The sequence below is a fragment of the Anguilla rostrata genome, chromosome 12, assembly GCF_018555375.3.
Source record: "Anguilla rostrata isolate EN2019 chromosome 12, ASM1855537v3, whole genome shotgun sequence".
In the NCBI taxonomy this organism is placed as follows: domain Eukaryota; kingdom Metazoa; phylum Chordata; class Actinopteri; order Anguilliformes; family Anguillidae; genus Anguilla; species Anguilla rostrata.
In genome coordinates this window covers 40,444,443-40,460,735 of record NC_057944.1, presented here as the reverse complement: position 1 = coordinate 40,460,735, position 16,293 = coordinate 40,444,443, and the positions used below count along the sequence as shown (strand labels likewise).

Genomic DNA, 16,293 nt, shown 5'->3' with positions numbered 1-16,293 from the left:
TTTAAAAAGAGAGTATAGACTTGATCTCTTTCCAAAATCTTTATTAATATTTACAGCAACAAATTCACATTGAAACAAAATAGCTGCAAATCTTTGGGAATGTTGGATACAAAATAAAAAAATCTACCATGCGAGTGACTCATGAGGTAAGGTGTATGTAATAAGTATCTCTCAACCAGGACCTTACTCAGTGTAACTCAATGCATTATTGCATGACTTATTTTTGAACTGGCACACAAATACATGCTCTCATAAGCATTTGATTTCCACATTGGGGTACTTTTGCTCCTAAAGGTACTGGGGATATTTCTAGGTCCAACTTGGTGTAAATTATCTTCAGCTATAATAAAAACTTTATTTATTCACTTGTTAATTTGTTGGTTATTCATCTTTCCATATAAGCAATTAAAGTTTTAGAACTTTAGAACCGAGTTTAATTTCACAAATCATAGCACCCTATAATTTAAGTTGGCCTATACATTTGCTATTGAATTGATTTAAGCTGCTATGGCACTCATGTTTGTTTGTATAACAGTGGGTTCTGGTCAGGGCACAGATGGCAATGATAGATCAGACAGGTTCATTCAGATGTAAGAAATCTGGTATCTGGAATACATCTATGACAAAATCCCACAATAACCTGAAGCTGTCAGAAGCTCTGGATAAAGTAACAGCAGACAGTGATGTTAACATGAAAGTTCCTTTTCTTTAACTTTATGATTAAAAAAAAAAATTTACCATTAGAAAAAAATCCACCCATTTTGGAATGGTTATTCACAGCTGTAAGCTGGTCCCACTGAATACAGGAGAGGAGGGCCTGTGCAGCCCACACATTCCTGTGACTGTGCAGCCCACATATTCCTGTGACTGTGCAGCACACACGCTCCTGTGACTGTGCAGCCCACATGCTCCTGTGACTGTGAAGCACACATGCTCCTGTGACTGTGCAGCACACACGCTCCTGTGACTGTGAAGCCCACACGTTCTTGTGACTGTGAAGCACACACGTTCCTGTGACTGTGAAGCACACATGCTCCTGTGACTGTGCAGCACACACGTTTCTGTGACTGTGCAGCCCACACGTTCCTGTGACTGTGAAGCACACATGCTCCTGTGACTGTGAAGCACACATGCTCCTGTGACTGTGCAGCACACACGTTTCTGTGACTGTGCAGCCCACACGTTCTTGTGACTGTGAAGTACACATGCTCCTGTGACTGTGAAGCACACACGCTCCTGTGACTGTGAAGCTGCTGTGTGTGGTGGCTTCCCTTCCTCCATCACTGGGGAGAGAAGATTGCAGGCATTTGATTGGCTGAGGGGAATCTCTAGCATCAGTAGCCTGTGCATCTGTGCTGCCCTGTGGGGCTGCTGACGGTGGGAGACCCTGGCACAGTCAGGATTTCACTCTGACCCCAGAACAGACCACGTTCACCGTGACCTCAGCCCCAGAGTTCTCTTCTCATTGACCAGTGACAGTAAATGAAAGAGCGTGTCCAAAATGGTGAGCAGTCTCTTAGACAGCACAGTGGGGTCGGCAGCGCAAAAATGACAGTGGAGATTGGATGGAGTCAGCAGTACAAAGATGATGTGAAAGAACACAAACCTTTTCCCAGAGTCCTTCAGCAGCGGCTCTACCTGTGTTTGAGTGAGATGGCGGTGGAGCGCAGGCTGCTGACCGTGTCGGCGATGGGGTTGTCGGTCAGCAGCGACGGGGCCTTGATGAACTGGACCATCCTGCGGAACCCGTCCTGCAGGCCGGCACCGGAGCGGGCCGAGCAGGGCTGGACGAACCAGTGCCGGTCCCCGCAGGCCCTCCTCAGGCCGAAGCGCTGGGTGAGCTCCACCGCGCCCACTGCCCCCGGGACGTCCTGCTTGTTGGCCAGGATCACCACGGGAACCCGCTGCAGGTGCTCGCTCTTCAGGACCCGCTCGAACTCCCGCTGGGCCTCGCCCAGCCTCGTCCGGTCCGCGCAGTCCACCACGAACACCAGCCCCGCCGTGTCCTGGAAGTACTGCTCCCAGTGCGGCCGCATCTCCCGCTGCCCGCCCACGTCCCACACCGTCAGCGAGGACGCCCGCCGCTCCGTCTCCATCATCTCCACGTTGAAGCCCACGGTGGGCACCGTCAGCACCGCCTCGTTGTACTTCAGCTTGTACAGCAGGGTGGACTTCCCCGCCATGTCCAGGCCCAGGATCAGCACCCGCGTCTCCCCCGGCAGTCTGGAGCTCCGCTGACCCATTCCGCTCAACACACAACCTGCGCCCAGTCTTCTGCTCAACACACAACCTGCGCCCAGTCCACTCAACACACAACCTGCGCCTAGTCCGCTCAACACACAACCTGCACCCAGTCCACTCAACACACAACCTGCGCCCAGTCCACTCGACACACAACCTGCGCCTAGTCTTCTGCTCAACACACAACCTGCGCCTAGTCCACTCAACACACAACCTGCGCCCAGTCCACTCAACACACAACCTGTGCTCAGTCCACTCAACAAACAACCTGTGCTCAGTCCCTCAACACACAACCTGCGCCCAGTCCCCTCAACACACAACCTGCGCCCAGTCCCTCAACACACAACCTGCGCCCAGTCCACTCAACACACAACCTGCGCCCAGTCCGCTCAACACACAACCTGCGCCCAGTCCCCTCAACACACAACCTGCGCCCAGTCCACTCAACACACAACCTGCGCCCAGTCCGCTCAACACACAACCTGCGCCCAGTCCCCTCAACACACAACCTGCGCCCAGTCCCCTCAACACACAACCTGCGCCCAGTCCGCTCAACACACAACCTGCGCCCAGTCCGCTCAACACACAACTTGCACTGAAGCTTCCTTGACGCAGTGATTGAGTCTTCCTTAACGCGGTAGCAGAGTCTTCCTGAACACGGTGGCAGAGTCTTCCCCTAACACCATGGAACTAAGAAACCTGGATGTCTGGAAGCCTGGACGGTTCTCAGCTCTCTGGATTATGCTGCCAGCCTATGTGTCTGTTTGCTCTCCGAGTTCTCTCTCTCTCTCTCCCTCTCTGCCTCTCTGTCCAGGCGCATGTGTGGATTACAGTTATAAAGGTGCTGTGGACCAGGAGACTGGTTAGCAACAGGGCAAAGTACACGGTGCTGGCAAGGTGACGCCCTGTTACGGTATGAGATATGATTTGTTCACGGGGAGGGCAGTTAGCCATGGTCACGTTTCCCCGCGGTGAGGCAGGTCTGTGGTGCTGTCTCAGGTTACCCAGGCCTGGCCGTTTAGGACGTGTGGCACCTGTTCGGGTCCATCGTGTGTTACAGGAAGCTGTGTCACCGACGGGAGAATGCTGTGTGACACGGTGCCCTCCTTTCAGCCATGGGGGGCTGGGAAGGGGGGGGGGGGGATCACAGTTACTCGTCTTCAGCGTGGTTATGTCAGAATTATTCTTAGCTGCTCAACAGTCCTGCAGTCACTTCCGATTCCAGCATGACGAGTTTTAAATTAGTATGTGTAACTGTTGATATGTACACAAAAGCACACACACATAAATATGTATATTATAAATATATATATACACACACCAGCAAATGTGTGGTTCCCACTTACTCATTATTACGATGTACTGATCATTCCAGTTTTATTATTTTTATTGTATTCTTATTTTGTGTTTGTGTGAGTGTATGTGTATATCTGTGTTTACTTCTGGTGTTTAGCATGCATGTTATTTTATGTATCCTTTGTTTAATTGTTGTAAAGTGTTCTGAGACTTATGTTGGTGAGAATGCACTTTAAATAAATTTGACTTTGACTTTAACAGTTTTGATTGTCAAAAGTCAAAAGGTATTCACAACTTAGAGACAACTTTGAGATGCCTTTGGGTTACAGCAAGATGTAATCCAGAGCTAACATTTACAAATTCATTTTATAAGACGTATTTTATAAATGTGGACCTAAATAAAAAATTATATTTGTTCTGAAGTTCTATCATGGGTGCACACAACTGTCAGAAAGGTTATTATCATTGCTTCCGTTAAACCTCACGTTTAATGTGGTGAGTCTTTTACATATTTTTTTCACTGGCTATTTACTGATCTTAGTTTTTACTTAATTTGCTATGTTATACAACTCTCTTCAGAACAAACACCGCTGGACTTGTAACGGATTGTTCCGGAATCTTCCAGTTTATGGCTGGGACCCTTCACCACCCCCTGCAATCTTCTCAGAGATACCGCCTATCCCGTGGGCCGCCCTTGGCGACAGATAGACCGGCTAACTCCGCGGGCCACCCATAGCAACGGATAGAACGCCTATCCCGCGGGCCGCCCTTGGCGACGGATAGCGTCAGTCAGAAGGCATGTTTTAATCTGCCAGAGCCACTCCTCGTCTTTATGGCCCAGCGACGGCTCTGACTGATGCCTCACCGCAGATACGGAGAGAGAGAGAGAGAGAGAGAGAGAGAGAGAGAGAGAGAGGGAGAGAGAAGAGAGAGGAGAGAGAGAGAGAGAGAGAGAGAAGAGAGAGAGAGAGAGAGAGAGAGAGAGAGAGAGAGAGAGAGAGAGAGAGGGAGAGGGAGAGGGAGAGGGAGAGAGAGAGAGAGAGAGAGAGGGAGAGGGAGAGAGAGAGAGGGAGAGAGAGAGAGAGTGCACACGGTCCTGTGGCCCTTCTGAGGGTGAGTCACCGCTCATTTACTCCTATCCTTCAGCCCACTGCGTCTGTGGAGCGCGCAGATGGGTGTGGTGAGTGTGTGGAGCACATAGATGAGTGTGTGGTGAGTGTGTGGAGCGTGCAGATGAGTGTGTGGTGAGTGCGTGGGTGCAGATGAGTGTGTGGTGAGTGTGTGGAGTACACAGATGGGTGTGTGGTGAGTGTGTGGAGCTGCAGATGAGGTGTGTGGTGAGTGTGTGGAGCACACAGATGGGTGTGTGGTGAGTGTGTGGAGCATGCAGATGAGTGTGTGGTGAGTGTGTGGAGCACACAGATGGGTGTGTGGTGAGTGTGTGGAGTACACAGATGGGTGTGTGATGAGTGTGTGGAGTACACAGATGGGTGTGTGGTGAGTGTGTGGAGCATGCAGATGAGTGTGTGGTGAGTGTGTGGAGCACACAGATGGGTGTGTGGTGAGTGTGTGGTGAGTGTGTGGAGCACGCAGATGGGTGTGTGGTGAGTGTGTGTAGCACGCAGATGAGTGTGTGGTGAGTGTGTGGAGCACACAGATGGGTGTGTGGTGAGTGTGTGGAGCACGCAGATGGGTGTGGTGAGTGTGTGGAGCACGCAGATGGGTGTGTGGAGCACGCTGGTGAGTGTGTGGTGAGTGTGTGGAGCACGCAGATGGGTGTGTGGTGAGTGTGTGGAGCACGCAGATGAGTGTGTGGTGAGTGTGTGGAGCACACAGATGGGTGTGTGGTGAGTGTGTGGAGCACACAGATGGGTGTGTGGTGAGTGTGTGGTGAGTGTGTGGAGCACGCAGATGGGTGTGTGGTGAGTGTGTGGAGCACGCAGATGAGTGTGTGGTGAGTGTGTGGAGCACACAGATGGGTGTGTGGTGAGTGTGTGGAGCACCCAGATAGGTGTGTGGTGAGTGTGTGGAGCACACACATAGGTGTGTGGTGAGTGTGTGGAGCACACAGATGGGTGTGTGGTGAGTGTGTGGAGCACGCAGATGGGTGTGTGGTGAGTGTGTGGAGCACGCAGATGAGTGTGTGGTGAGTGTGTGGAGCACACAGATGGGTGTGTGGTGAGTGTGTGGAGCACACAGTTGGGTGTGTGGTGAGTGTGTGGAGCACACAGGTGGGTGTGTGGTGAGTGTGTGGAGCACCCAGATGGGTGTGTGGTGAGTGTGTGGAGCACACAGATGGGTGTGTGGTGAGTGTGTGGAGCACACAGATGGGTGTGTGGTGAGTGTGTGGTGAGTGTGTGGAGCACACAGATGAGTGTGTGGTGAGTGTGTGGAGCACACAGATGGGTGTGTGGTGAGTGTGTGGAGCACGCAGATGAGTGTGTGGTGAGTGTGTGGAGCACACAGATGGGTGTGTGGTGAGTGTGTGGAGCACACAGATGGGTGTGTGGTGAGTGTGTGGAGCACGCAGATGAGTGTGTGGTGAGTGTGTGGAGTACGCAGATGAGTGTGTGGTGAGTGTGTGGTGAGTGTGTGGAGTACGCAGATGAGTGTGTGGTGAGTGTGTGGAGTACGCAGATGAGTGTGTGGTGAGTGTGTGGTGAGTGTGTGGAGTACGCAGATGAGTGTGCGGTGAGTGTGTGGAGCACGCAGTTGAGTGTGTGATGAGTGTGTGGAGCACGCTGGTGAGTGTGTGGTGAGTGTATGGAGCACGCAGATGGGTGTGTGGTGAGTGTGTGGAGCAGGCATACGAGTGTGTGATGAGTGTGTGGAGCACACAGATGGGTGTGTATTACACCAACTAGGGCTTCCAATTCTGACCAATAAGAGCAGGACGTCTTCACTGTGAAACTGAAGGGTTATGGAGAAAACACCACAGACCGTACAGAGGAACTGGAGAGGGTTACACATTACATATTTATACAATCTACTCTTCATATGAAACGTAACAATCATTAAATGAGTTTAAAGTTAGAGATATATTATCAAGGTCAGATGAGCTATAAAATCCCACTGCAGGTAGGGTTTCACCTCCTGATACTGTACACACTGGCCTGCACTGCGTGGGTGTGTACGCATGGGTGTGCAGTGATATTGAGATGCAAATGTCTAACCTGCATTTTGTTTGCTTTATCCCTACTGGTATGCTTTCTGCTACTCAAGTGAAGGACATCAGACAGCAACTGAAATATATTTGGGCCCTTATGACGTATTTTATAAATGTGGACCTAAATAAAGAATTAAAATGTGTATGTGTGTGTGTGTGTGTGTGAGTATGTATGTGTGTGTGTGTGTGTGTGAGTATGTATGTGTGTGTGTGTGTGTGTGTGTGTGTGTGAGAGAGAGAGAGAGAGTATCACTACATCCTCATTACTGTCACATGATCACTACATTCCAACAAGTGCCAGGCATTGAGCAATCCATACACTCAGTAAACAGCTCTGAAAGAAGGGGGTGTAGTTTGATCAGTGATCTTTTATTGTTTGTTGTTATCATTTTTTTTTATTTCATCTTAAAATCCACAGGTCAACTTTTTCTTTTTACAGTTTCATTAATTCAACAAAAACCAAAATACAAACTCCACATAAACATTCAGTAACATACACTGTTCAAGAAGAATATACAACCAAAAAAAAAGCACATATAAACATACTAATGCTAGTCATTTATTACTCTTTTTTATGTTAACCAGGGTGTTTATGCTTGGCTTTATCTCATATCTGATGTGAGGGGATTATGATGTAGCATGGACTATGTACATTTGCTATCTGTCTCTTAGAGACCACTGTAGATATGCTATTCTACAGGTACAATATGATATCCATATATGATGTGGATGGCGTTTTTCAACTATGTTACACTAGAAACCATAAAATCTTTACTTTTACTTTTGGCAAAGAATTATAACTGAAAAAAATATGTTTAAAAAAATAAGGCAGCAAGTACATATTTCATCAAACACAGCAGGCAGTTGAACTTACTTTAAAAAACGCATTTCTCAGACCCTGATTAATCCTGATCTATAACTGAAGGGCCATTTGCGGAGGAAAACAGAAACGGTCACATTAAACCGTCTTGGTCCTAATCTGGGAGTAAACCCGGTCGGACCCAGGCCTTCAGCGGTTCTGGTATCAGAGGCGACCTCAGTTCAGGACGTCTGATTGGTAGCCACTGGCGGTGACCGATTTTACCTGATTGGTAAGATTGGGTAAGACTGGGTAAGACTGGGTAAGATTGGGTAAGACTGGGTAAGACTGGGTAAGACTGGGTAAGACTGGGTAAACTCGGTCAAGTACCTTATATATCCAGCTGTATAAATGGATGTAATGTAAAAGTTGTGTAAGTCGCTCTGGATAAGAATCTGCTAAATGCCTGTAATGTAATGTCCGCCGGGATTTCAACTGCCATTCTGCCTTTTTTTATTTAAGAAAATACATAAAACACTGTTCTGCTGCTAAAGGAATTCGAGACAATATAGACAAAGTCTGGAAAACCAAGACTCATTTAAAATGTGTCCAATCACAGCTAAAGCAGGGCCACAGCTGGTTCTACTCCAAATGGTCTCCTAACCCAAATGGGAACTCTTGTTCTGCTATGGATTTGGCCAATCAGCTTGTCCGTACAGCGATCCAGTCCTAGATCAGGGCTAATCAGGGTCCTAGAAATGAACCAATGGCATTGAAGTACATTTTAATGCTTTCATGGCAAAGCTAAAGTAAAGCTACTGGAACTAAATGTCATGGCAATGGAGATGCATCGGTTCTGAATTTGCTTTAGTCAGTATAAATTCAATTATTAGTATTTCTGTATTAGAAGCAGAGATTTGCAGTGTTTAGTACCAATTTAAGCTTTTTTTGCATAATAACAAAATGTGAATGCCCGTTAAAAAAGCTTTCAGTCATTTTAGTGCATTTATCTGGGAGAAGAGCAGTCTTCTGCAATGCAGCAGAAAACAGAGGGAAATAAAACCCTAGAAGAAGAGCACGATGAACAGGCTACCCAGGCAGACAGACGGAGGAGACAAAGACATACAGACAGAGACAAAGACATACAGACAGACAGACAGACGGACAGACGGACAGACGGACAGACAGAGGTGCAGGTTCATGACAAGGGCAGTCATCTCTGCCAATGGACTCCACCCTCAAAAAAACGCACACACAACCACGCACGCACACGCATGCACACACATGCACATACACTCAACCGTGCACACACACACACACATTGGCAGGCACGCACTCACACACACACACACACACACACACACAAGCACACACATGCACACAAACCACAAACACACACATGCACACACAAGCATATGCGCACACACACATACACAAGCACGCACATTTTCACACACACACACACAGGCCATAATGAGGTTGCGGCTCCTGCATAAGACCCTAACTGCTGGAGGGAGGTGCTCGCTGTTCTTCTGCACATTTATGGCGGTGTGTGTGTGGGGGGGGGGGGTGTTACGTGTTGCCCGTTCCTAATTCTGTACCCTCAGCAGTTCTTTCTGCATTTGGCCCTAGGACACATTTCAGAGGAGCATAATAACCGTCCTGAATACAAAACTCTGAGGGACTGTCTGCGGTTATATGGGTGAAGAGAGAGAGAGAGAGAGGCAGATTTCTATATATATGTATATATGTATAGGGAGAGAGGGAAAATAAAAGAGAATGCAAAAAAAAGAGAGAGGGAGAGAAGTAAAAATGGCATTGACCGGGGAAGGGGAGGTGTGTACATGTTTTACACGTTTACTGTCAAACGAAATCCAATCTGCACAAATGATGCTTCTGCTGGAAGTGCCCCAGCGGCTGGGTTTTAATTCTGAGTTAGGGTTAGAGTTAGGGTTAGGGTAAGGGTTAGGGTTAGGATGGAGCAGCCTGATCTCTGCATTAGAGCCGCACTGGTGGTAATTAAACGCAGCGTGTGTATACTGTACAAACTGGGAAAAAGCCAAACAGGGCAGATATGGTGAATAGAGCAGGACCAGCCCGTTCCTGTGTGTGTCTGGGGTTTATTCAGGTTAATTTACCCACCCCCCCCCCCATCCACCCTCAGAGGACAGCGAGAACTGGGAAGGGCCTCTGAAACATCAGTTAAAATGGAGTTGGGGTTTAAGGAGGAGGAAACACAATGTTAACTTTCTTCAATACACATTTCAACCTATTTTTAAACTTCTTAACACGTGTAAAAGATGTATTATGTTATCTTCATTTCATGCGCACGTGCTTGTGATTATGTTTAAAAGTGTTCTGTACGTCTTCAAAGGCCAGAGAGAGGCGAATCTTTAAAGAATGAGAGAATAGAGAAATGAGCTCATATCAAAGGGGGCCAGGTGGCTGCTGGGATACTGACCCCTGACCTCTCTCCCCCAGCACCCCGCACGACCCCTATGAACTATGACCTCACTTAAACAACCAATCAACACAACGTTGATTATGAGGCCCAATGCTGTCTTTTTAAAAGGAGCCGAACGGCCTTTGATCTCAGATTATCAAACTGTCCGATGGCACTAAGTGAGGGACTGGTGTCTGTTCAGTGCAGGACACGAGTCAGAGCTCAGGCCAAATCCTTATTAATATTAAACTCAGGGAGGGAAGCTCATATCTGCTGTGTGGCAGTTATTTTCTAAAACGGCTTTAGGCTATTCCAAAATTCATTAAAAGAAAACAAATCAGGTTTGTAAAAACAAATGAGTGTGTGTGTATGTATGTGTGTGTGTGTGTGTGTGTATGCGTGTGTGCGTGTGTGTGTGTATGTGTGTGTGCGTGTGTGCGCGTGTGTGTGCGCACACATGTATACGTGCAACGGAGAATGGGGGGGGGGTAGATGCAGTAAATACTGAACAGTTCCCGCTCCAGAACCCGGGCTGCTCTTACCCTAGCCGTACGGACGCTAACGCGCCGAGCGGCTCACTGCTCCGCCCCCTTGTGGCTGTTCTTGAACTTGACGACCATGACGGTGATGTTGTCGGGGCAGCCGCGGTAGAAGGACTGCAGGACGATGCTCTTGGCGCCGTAGTGCGGCTCGTCCAGGCGCTCTTTGATGAAGCGCACCGCCTCCTCGTTGCTGAACGCGTCCCACAGCCCGTCCGACGCCAGGATCATGAACTCGGGCTGCAGCTTGTCCAGGTCGAAGGCCAGCACGTCCGGGTCGGGGATGATCACGTTCAGGTTCTTCAGCGGGTAGTCGCCCAGCGAGCGGGACATGGCCAGGATGCCCTGCACCCGCCAGGAGCCGTTAAAGCTGATGAAGCCCCCTGCAGCGGAGAGGGGGGGGGGGAGGGGGGGGGACAACAGCACACTGATTAATACTGAATACTGGATCACTGTCTGTCACGGCTGCTGAACTGGAAGCTGCTCCTCTCCTTTATACTGCAGCCTGCACAGAGCAGAGAGGCAGCTCCTCCCCGGAGAGATAAGATCGCTTTCCGCTGCTGTGGCTGAAATTTCACACTGTTCAGCTGGCAGATTTTACTGCAGAGCCGAGGCCGTTTCACTGCAGAGGCTGAGCTGAGGCAGACGCATCCGCGTCCGCGCAGTGGATCTGATCCAGTCTTACCCCAGCCTGTCCCAGCCCAGCAGCGCTTCCAGGGCTGTGCGCATCGCTAACACACAAAGTCGCTGGGAAGGTAGCGCCTGCGTGAGGTAAAACAAACCAGCCGCCAGGCCACACGTCTCGCCCCGGCAGAGTCAGACCATAAACCCACAGGAAACAGGCCTGTGCAGGAATCACAGGGATCCGGGGTCAGAGCACCAAACTGCCTCTGATCTGAGATGGAACTCTACGCCTGCACTTCCCCACAGCAGCCAGCAGATGGCGATGGGCGTCTTGTTTACTGCTCTTCGTCTCTACGGACACTGATCTCTGCACCTAAAACAGAGTCCTAAACCAGGACCAATGAGACAGCTGAGGGTAAGTCTCAGCGCTACGACTCGACAGCACGATGCAGGAAGCAGCTTTCAGCCCTGTCACACGGCCAGAACAAAATCAAACTGTTTGCAAAAAGGCCACGTATCGCTGAAAACGAGACTCAGGCCCCGGGCCTCGGGCTTCCTGTGGGACAGGTCGACGCGGGAGACCAGCGGGCTGTCAGTCTGCTAAAGGGATCCGATTGGTGGGTTCCGTTTCTAAGGTTACGGCGTCATTCGGGGCCTGACTGGCGTCGGGCGTCCTGCTCACCTGCCCGCTTGATCCGCTTGCGCTCCTTCAGCTGGTAGGGCTTGTGGTCATGTGACAGGGCGATGGCGTTGCCGTCCTTATCGCACAGGACCCCCCGAGAATCGCCCACGTTCGCCACGGTCAGCTCCTTATCCGAGAGCAGGGCGATCAGACAGGTAGTGCCTGCAGGGGGGGGGGGGGGGAGAGGGGAGGGAGGAGAGGGAGAGGGGGAGAGAGGAGGGGAGGAGGAGAGAGGAGGAGAGAGAGAGAGAGAGGGAGGAGAGGAGGAGGGAGAGGAGAGAGAGAGAGGAGAGAGGAGAGAGAGAGGGAGGAGGGAGGGAGAGAGAGGAGAGAGAGAGAGAGAGGGAGAGGAGAGGGGAGAGGGAGGAGGGGGGAGGAGGGAGGGAGAGGGAGAGGAGGAGAGGGAGAGGGAGGGAGAGGGAGGAGAGAGAGGGGGGGAAGAGAGGGAGAAGAGAGAGAGAGAGAGAGAGAGGGGGAGAGGGGAGAGAGAGAAGAGAGAGAGGGAGAGGGGAGAGAGGAGAGGGAGAGAGAGAGAGAGAGAGAGAGATAGGTAGAGAGAATGAGAGAGAGAGAGAGAGCATCCATTATTTTCAAGAGGCCAAGATTCAGCATTAATTTTGAGTTCAAATTAAAGATGAGCGGAAACATCTTGTTACAAGCTTCCATCTAAACATCCCAGGGGGCCTCCTGCTGTGCAGATGAGAGATTTATTCTCTTTATGAACACAAATCTTCCAATGCAGAGAAAGTGCTACAAATGCGGTATGAACAGAAATGCCTTCTCATAAAAACAAAGAGGCAGAACATTTGATTGTAGGTGAAACACGTGTCATCAGCAAACAGACGCTACAGAATTTTACAGAGCGTTTCCTGCACAGAACAGTGCTGTGATGTCATGTGACATCCCCCCCCCCCCAGTGGCCGAAGCTAAGAGGACAAAGACCCCGGAGGAGGAAAGGTGTCACTGCTGCTCCATGGGTGACATCACCCCCTCAGACAGCCAATCAGACACGTACTGCTTCTCCATGGGTGACATCACCCCCTCAGACAGCCAATCAGACTCTTACTGCTTCTCCATGGGTGACATCACCCCCTCAGACAGCCAATCAGACTCTTACTGCTTCTCCATGGGTGACATCACCCCCTCAGACAGCCAATCAGACTCTTACTGCTTCTCCATGGGTGACATCACCCCCTCAGACAGCCAATCAGGCTTACTGCTTATCCATGGGTGAAGTCACCACCTCAGGGAGCCAATCAGACTCTTACTGCATATATTATACATTATTTCAGATACATGAGCATCCCAGGTCTGGGGGGGTTTAAAGAGAAGCAGAGAGAAGTGACAGAGGGCTGCTTCATGAAACACAGCCACCGGTCTCCACAGGCCACTGTCTGTCAACACCACCCCCCTCCCCCCCCTGCCAAAACACACACACAAATCCCTACACTCCGGTCATACACACACACCCCTACACTCCCCCCAAAAACACACAAACACCCACCCCGCCATACACACACACAAATCCCAACACTCCTGTCATAACACACACCCCTACACTCCCCCCAAAAACACAGACAAACACCCACCCCGCCATACACACACACACACCCCTACACTCCCGCAAAACACACAAACACACACACACTCAAATGCGCATGCATGCACGCACTCACACAAACACAGTGCACCCCCACCGCCCGTTCCTCTTGGTAGAGTCCACTCCATAGCATAAACGGCAGCTTGTGCTCTGATACACACACACACACACACACACAAACACACACACACTCTGACAGGCACCAAAACAAATTTTGCCTTCATTCACCAAAAAAAAAAAGGATCCACAGATTCCACACTATGCCCTCGCATTTTTTATGTGGTGCTGCGGAATGAAATCATTTTAAATCTGTGCAGCAGTGACTGCTCTCTTCTTTCTGTACCCCTCTTTGTCCCCTTTCTGGAGGTGGAGTTGGGGGGTGGGGGGTCGTGGAGGGGGGAGGGGGCCGGTCCACGGGCCCATTGTTTTCGGAGTAAGATGAGGACCGGCGCAGAGGGGCCTCAATGCACCCGTCTGTTCAGCCATCTGTCTGCAGCGGAGACAGAGAGAGGCAGGACTGCCCCCCCGTCCCACCCCCGACCCCCCACCCACCTCCCCGACCCCCCTCCCACCCCGACCCCCCCCACCTCCCGTCCCCATCCAGTCCCACCTCCCAACCCCCCCCCATCCCACCTCCCCACCCCCCAGTCCCACCTCCCCACCCACCTCCCGACCCCTCCGTCCCACCTCCCCACCCACCTCCCCCACTCGTCCCACCCCTGACCCCCCCACCCACCTCCCGACCCCTCCGTCCCACCCCCGTCCCACCTCCCGTCCCCCAGTCCACCTCCCCACCCACCTCCGACGCTCCCCGTCCCACCTCCCCGTCCCCATCCAGTCCCACCTCCCCACCCACCTCCCGACCCCCCCCAGTCCCACCTCCCCACCGCCCCGCCCCCCCCCCCCACCTCCCGACCCCCCGGCCAGCTGCTCCCCGCAGTCACCCCCCCCCCCAGGCTCAGCGAAGGGACCGGCCTCACGTATGTACAGCAGCTACAGGAAGCGGCATGTAGCAATATAAGAGTCCCTAAAGACCAGAGCACACCCTTCAGAATTAGCTTGATAGCTACATTTCATCGGTAGTCCCTTGGCAGGTACAAAGCAGGCAATATACCCAACGTGTGTTCACTGGAGGGTCAGCTCCAGGGCACAGATTGAGCTCCAGCCCTGAGCTCTGGGTTCTGAGCTTCATTAAGATTTCATGGAGCGCTTTGTCAGGAGCTAAGCAGCGATGCAGGAGTGGGGTAGAGTTACGGAGTGGTGTGGTGTTCCGAGGGCGAGTACCTGGGAGAGGTACAAACAGCCCCTAATTACAGCGTGGAGAGGCTTTCAGCACTGTCCCATAACCCAGTTCCCCCGTCCACCGTCCTCAGAATCAGAACCAGCCCCACGGTGTGGAGCTCCCTGTGCTGCCCCCTGGTGGACGCACTCATTTCACACACACGGTCTCCCTGGCAGATGTACCCCTGGGATCGAAATGTGAGCTTTTGATTTTTAAAAACTTTTATTAAGGACAAGAGAGGAGAGAGCAGACAGAAAGGGCAGCTCATCCTCAGCAGTGCTGTGGAGAGGCTGAGGGCTGCGTTTCTGTTTGTAGCTGTTATCGCTGCGCGTCCAGCCAGCCCCCCCCCCCCCCACCGATCCTCCGGGCTGCAGTGTGGGCCGCCCCCGCCCCTGCCCCCGCCCCCGCCCCCCGCCCCCGGCCCCGCCCCCGCCCCGCGGGCCTGCTCGTTATTGTCAGCGGGTCCCCTTGCCAGCGCTGATGACGGCCTAGGACGCCCGGCTCGTGCCTCTCCACCAATCAGCGCACGCGTTATTACCGCCAGTGCGCGGGGTGGGGGCAGGACACGGGGAGAACACAGGAGGCGCTCTTTCTCCACAGCCACACCTCCTCCTCACAAACAAAGAGGGGGAGAAAAACTGGCAAAAAAACAAACAAACCCCAGAAAAAACAAACAAGCCCCAGAAAAAACAAACAAACCCCAGTGTGATTTAGAGTTTCTGGAGGCAATACATCCTCAGTAAAGGGTTTTGCAACCCCGGCCCAGGAGAGCCACAGTGTTCCGCTGATTTTCTCTTTCACCTTAAAATCAACAATCATTCCACTCAGTAAATCAGGGGAGTTAACCGCGTAATCAACAGCTTTACCTGCAGGCTTAGAAGGAACGGCCCTTCAGTCTCTCCCTCCTCCCCCCCCCCCCCTCCTCCTCTCTCCCTCTCCCTCTCTCCTCCCTCCCCCCTCCCCTCTCTCCCTCTCTCTCTCTCCCTCTCTCTCTCCTTCTCCCCCTCTCTCTCTCTCTCCCTCTCTCTCTCACACTCACCCATTACTCTAAAAGGTAAGAGGCTCTCAGTCAGGCCCTCATTAGTACACACGCCCGTATCTCTCTCCCCTGTTCACCACTCAGGTCCCGGGACGTCCCTGGAAATCTGAGATCCGCTGTGTAAGCCGAACAGTCGGCAGGGCGGCTGAATCGGACCTGCATTAGGAACCCCGCGATGGCGGCCGCGCCCGTCACATGACCTTCCCACAGACCTGCATTAGGAACCCCGCGATGGCGGCCGCGCCCGTCACATGACCTTCCCACAGACCTGCATTAGGAACCCCGCGATGGCGGCCGCGCCCGTCACATGACCTTCCCACAGACCTGCATTAGGAACCCCGCGATGGCGGCCGCGCCCGTCACATGACCTTCCCACAAACAGCAGAATAATTCTGCCAGCCGCACAGAAAGGTTCTCTGTGGCGCGGACTTAATGGTGAGATTATCTGGCAGACCCGTCTTAATCCGTTTTAACGCAGTCTAAACAAAGGATAAGTGCTATACGGAGAGTAATGAAGGGACGGGCTACAGGAAGGCACGCAAACACACATCTGTGAACAACATGCTGAAGCACAGGGATGAA

General features: G+C 51.7%; 2 protein-coding genes across 2 annotated transcripts in view; both read right to left on the bottom strand.

Moving 5' to 3' along the window:
• Positions 1 to 24: 24 nt before the first annotated feature.
• On the bottom strand, positions 25 to 2,549 carry arl14 (ADP-ribosylation factor-like 14). The gene is made up of 2 exons (XM_064303177.1): positions 2,318 to 2,549; positions 25 to 2,260 (listed from the first exon to the last, which is right to left on the bottom strand). The coding sequence occupies exon 2, from the start codon at positions 2,241 to 2,243 to the stop codon at positions 1,635 to 1,637; it is 609 nt and encodes a 202-aa protein (XP_064159247.1). The 5' UTR covers positions 2,244 to 2,260; positions 2,318 to 2,549; the 3' UTR covers positions 25 to 1,634.
• Positions 2,550 to 7,051: 4,502 nt separating this feature from the next.
• ppm1lb (protein phosphatase, Mg2+/Mn2+ dependent, 1Lb) overlaps positions 7,052 to 16,293 on the bottom strand; it is a 53,360-nt gene continuing 44,118 nt past the window's right edge. Inside the window, exons 3-4 of the mRNA XM_064303150.1 lie at positions 11,791 to 11,952; positions 7,052 to 10,867 (exon numbers count right to left, since the gene is read on the bottom strand). Coding sequence (XP_064159220.1) covers positions 10,521 to 10,867; positions 11,791 to 11,952 — 509 coding nt within the window. The 3' untranslated portion in view covers positions 7,052 to 10,520. The remainder of the gene's footprint in view (positions 10,868 to 11,790; positions 11,953 to 16,293) is intronic.